Below are 3,447 nucleotides of genomic sequence, written 5' to 3'. Positions count from 1 at the left end.
AGGCGGGGCAGCATTCATATTCTTCACGCCATACTCTCTCAACTTTTCTACATGACTTTTTCAAAACCGGTGACGTCTCTCTCCCTATGAGAGGGGACACCGGAATAAGGATGGATAGAGGAGAGGTTTTCGTCCTCGTGGGTACACAAGCATATCTGAATAAATTTGCAGTGTTGAATTGAGATTTGCATACACAATGTATGTTTTGTGGCATATACAAGAGCTTTGTAGGTCTTTCGTATAGTGGCTTGTTTTGTATGCACAACATTCATATGTTATAGAGTTGGAAATGTAATTTTGTAGTGTTATTGACTGATGAATTGTATGTTTCCTACTTTTTTTTGTGCCTTTTAGATTTGTTAAAACCGTGGAGTAACTACAACTAATTTAAGACCATAGGATTTTAGAAATCTTGTGGTCTAAAATTTGCTACGTGTAATTTTCGTTTTTATTAATTAAATAAAAAAAAAGATAAAAAACTACCAAATTAGGGTATTGGATGAAATGTCAATACAGTGTCTCGAAAATATCAACACAATGCTTGAGAATGTCAACACAATGCTTTAGAATGTCAACATAATGCTTTGAGAATGTTAACACATTGCTTATATTGACATTTTACATATATTATATTGACATATTTTATATACAATGTTGACATTTGTGCTGTACGAAAAAATTGAAAATTTTCGATTTTTTTTTTCAAATTTTGACATCGGAACATATGCAAGTGAGATCTCGTTAGAATCCTTATGAAATTATATTTAATTTGATATATGTTGTGCGAAAAATATAATTTAAAACGAGAAAGTTATATGCGTTTTAAAGTTATGGGATATTTTTAAAAGTTAGTTATAACTAATTTTGTTGTAAATTGACTTAATACCCTTATAGACATTTTTTTTATCATATTGACATTCCGAGGCTGATGATCTAGGCCTTTGATTTGAATATCTAATGACTATTATTTAATTATAATTAACAATTAAGTATTGAGTTAGCAACATAACACTCCTCCGTTAAAACCTATATGAGCTCTTACAACTAGAATTGACAATTATATGAATAAAAGTGTCAGCGCCCACAATTAAAAACACATATAAACGTGTCCAAAAGAAATGCTCAACACAACCAATGGTTCAGAATCATCACAATTCTTTCCTCCAAAGCAACTTCAAATCTATTGATTTAGGATTGTGTAAGCATTGTATTATACTATCAAACGATGTTTTAATTTGAAAGTTTTTATCATCATCACATAATAACACAAGTTGAGCAAAGAATAACTCATGATTTGCATCAAAACAGGGGTTATTCATGGATACATATAGTTGATAATCCTGTACACAAGTGCAGAGACAAGAACAAATTACAATTAAACAGTGTTGACTTTGTCTGCCAGGCATCGTAGTATGCATCCCAATCCCGCTCTTTCTGTGAGTTTTTCATGAATTTTTAGGCATTGGTCACACGTAGGACGATCTCCAGTAGATAAACCTCGATATAAGTACCTATTAATCACATAGATGGATTTGTTTATAATAAGATTGATGATATCTATGCAACAGAGAGACTTGGATGACTAGAAAGATTATCTTAAGGAAGAAATGTTTCAACGATTCATCACATGACCATGTTCAGGAACAGAAAACACAACTATAACATTTAGATATCATCCCACTCTGAGTATAGGTATACATTCCATGGCTTCTACATTTAGTATATGCACCTTCGACGATAGTCCACAAGATGGTTTGTTTTTTTGTTCTTCTTTCATATATGCAGCAGCCTACTTATTAAATCAGTCTCCTCTTAAAATACAAATTTACCTTCTAAGTTAGCTTCTTTCAGCTACTCCAATACTTGCATTATCCAGACTCGGAAGAATTCTTTTTTCAACATCCTCACACTTTCCTTCCAAAGTATGTTTTCCACTTCACAAATAAACACCCTCTGATGGTATCTACTATGACTGCTACAGGCCAACCTTCTTCACTAGGGTGATATAAAAATATCCTTAAGGAGTCCAGAGGCTGCTTAAGGGTGGTTTATACCAGGCTCAACTCTCGAGATGAAATCTGAGCACAATAGTAAGACGTCTTCAAACCTTTCCATGAACTAAATATTCAAACAATACCACGGATCAGGTTAAATCATCTACAAGACTTCAGCAATTGTATTTCTTATAGAACTTTCTATATGAATCAGGTTATTAGTTGCTCCCTGACATGAAGCAGAATACGTCAATTGTCCAAGTTAAACCTGTTTCATGAATTCTGCTACATTTCCAGATGAAATTGTGTCCAAAGGATCTATAAACAACATAAACTACTTTGGCTTATCTTCTCATTTTGTGCAGTTGTTGCAAAAGTGCCATATCATATCAAGTCAATTACAACTATTAGGATATGCACCAGTATCAATTAGCACTTGCATCTCCTTGATTCTTTTACCTCTCAGCAAGCTCAATAACTTTTCCAGACATGATTTAACATCTACAGTTATTGTTCTTTCCCCAAATACTAATAAATTTAACCATTTTAACAAATTCTCCTAATCGTCCAAAATTCTAAACTAAACAACTATTTGTTAGATCATGCCTGGGTAAATCCAACAACTACAATTTACACAAGCAATAAAGAGAAATGCATCTTATAGGTAAAGCCTGCAACTTCCATCACAACTCACAAGATAAAATCCGAAACCATTAGAAGATCTGAAATATCAAATTTAGAACAGCACCTCATATTGCTAAACTACTCCTGTTTCTGAAAAGCAAAACAGGGAGATCAAACTTCTATTGAAAAATCTCCATAGAAATACCATCTAGAGAAACTATCCATGAATGGTAATTTGGATAAACTATGATGCAATATCAACAAAGATACAATTATTTCACGATTAAGGGGTTTAGACTTACTTCATCAGAACATCGTAGTACTCCAGATCAAGAGCTGAGAACAAACTATCGATATCTTTTATCGCCATTATCGCCCTATGCACCACAATCCAATTCGCAGACTTCGAAAGGAAAAATCAACACTCAATTAATGAAATCAGTGATGTAAGGGAATCACACAAAAACTGAAATAAAATGATTAATTAATTCTTACCTTGCAACGCTCGTCTTTGGTGACGGGGGGCGAACCTTCAAGAGCTGTCTTCAAAGCTTCAACCGGTTTATACCTGAAATTAAAACCATTATTCACAAAACCATCAAATGCGATAGCAATTTTGTATAAGATTTTGGCCTACTGTTTGAGTAGGCTCTCGATCTTGCTCGATTTGTGCTCGATTCGTGTGAAAATGGCTTCTGCATTATCTGCTTCCACAAATTCTGCCATCGTTCAAATCTAAATTAAAATTTTCAGCTGCTGCTTTAGGCTTTACGGAATCCGGAATTGGAATGGATCCTCTGCAGAGGCTGCGGTGTTTAAAATGCAAACC

At 33.9% G+C, this 3,447-nt stretch overlaps 1 protein-coding gene across 1 annotated transcript; it reads right to left on the bottom strand.

The window, feature by feature from the left end:
* Positions 1-1,271: 1,271 nt before the first annotated feature.
* Positions 1,272-3,447, bottom strand: LOC121789112 (actin-related protein 2/3 complex subunit 5A). The gene is made up of 4 exons (XM_042187635.1): positions 3,256-3,447; positions 3,114-3,186; positions 2,921-3,021; positions 1,272-1,511 (listed from the first exon to the last, which is right to left on the bottom strand). Exons 1-4 carry the CDS (start codon positions 3,342-3,344, stop codon positions 1,376-1,378), a joined length of 399 nt encoding a protein of 132 aa, XP_042043569.1. The 5' UTR covers positions 3,345-3,447; the 3' UTR covers positions 1,272-1,375.

This window comes from Salvia splendens, unplaced genomic scaffold, assembly GCF_004379255.2.
Source record: "Salvia splendens isolate huo1 unplaced genomic scaffold, SspV2 ctg143, whole genome shotgun sequence".
Taxonomy (NCBI): domain Eukaryota; kingdom Viridiplantae; phylum Streptophyta; class Magnoliopsida; order Lamiales; family Lamiaceae; genus Salvia; species Salvia splendens.
Note: the sequence above shows the minus strand (reverse complement) of the source record. Positions and strands in the feature narration are given on the sequence as shown.

Excerpts from the sequence above, each read along its gene's own strand:
- LOC121789112 (XM_042187635.1), bottom strand. The coding sequence starts at position 3,344 with ATGGCAGAATTTGTGGAAGCAGATAATGCAGAAGCCATTTTCACACGA. Across the intron at positions 3,187-3,255 it reads ATCGAGAGCCTACTCAAACA|GTATAAACCGGTTGAAGCTT; the intron begins GTAGGCCAAAAT and ends TTTTAATTTCAG. Across the intron at positions 1,512-2,920 it reads TACTACGATGTTCTGATGAA|GTACTTATATCGAGGTTTAT; the intron begins GTAAGTCTAAAC and ends TGTGATTAATAG.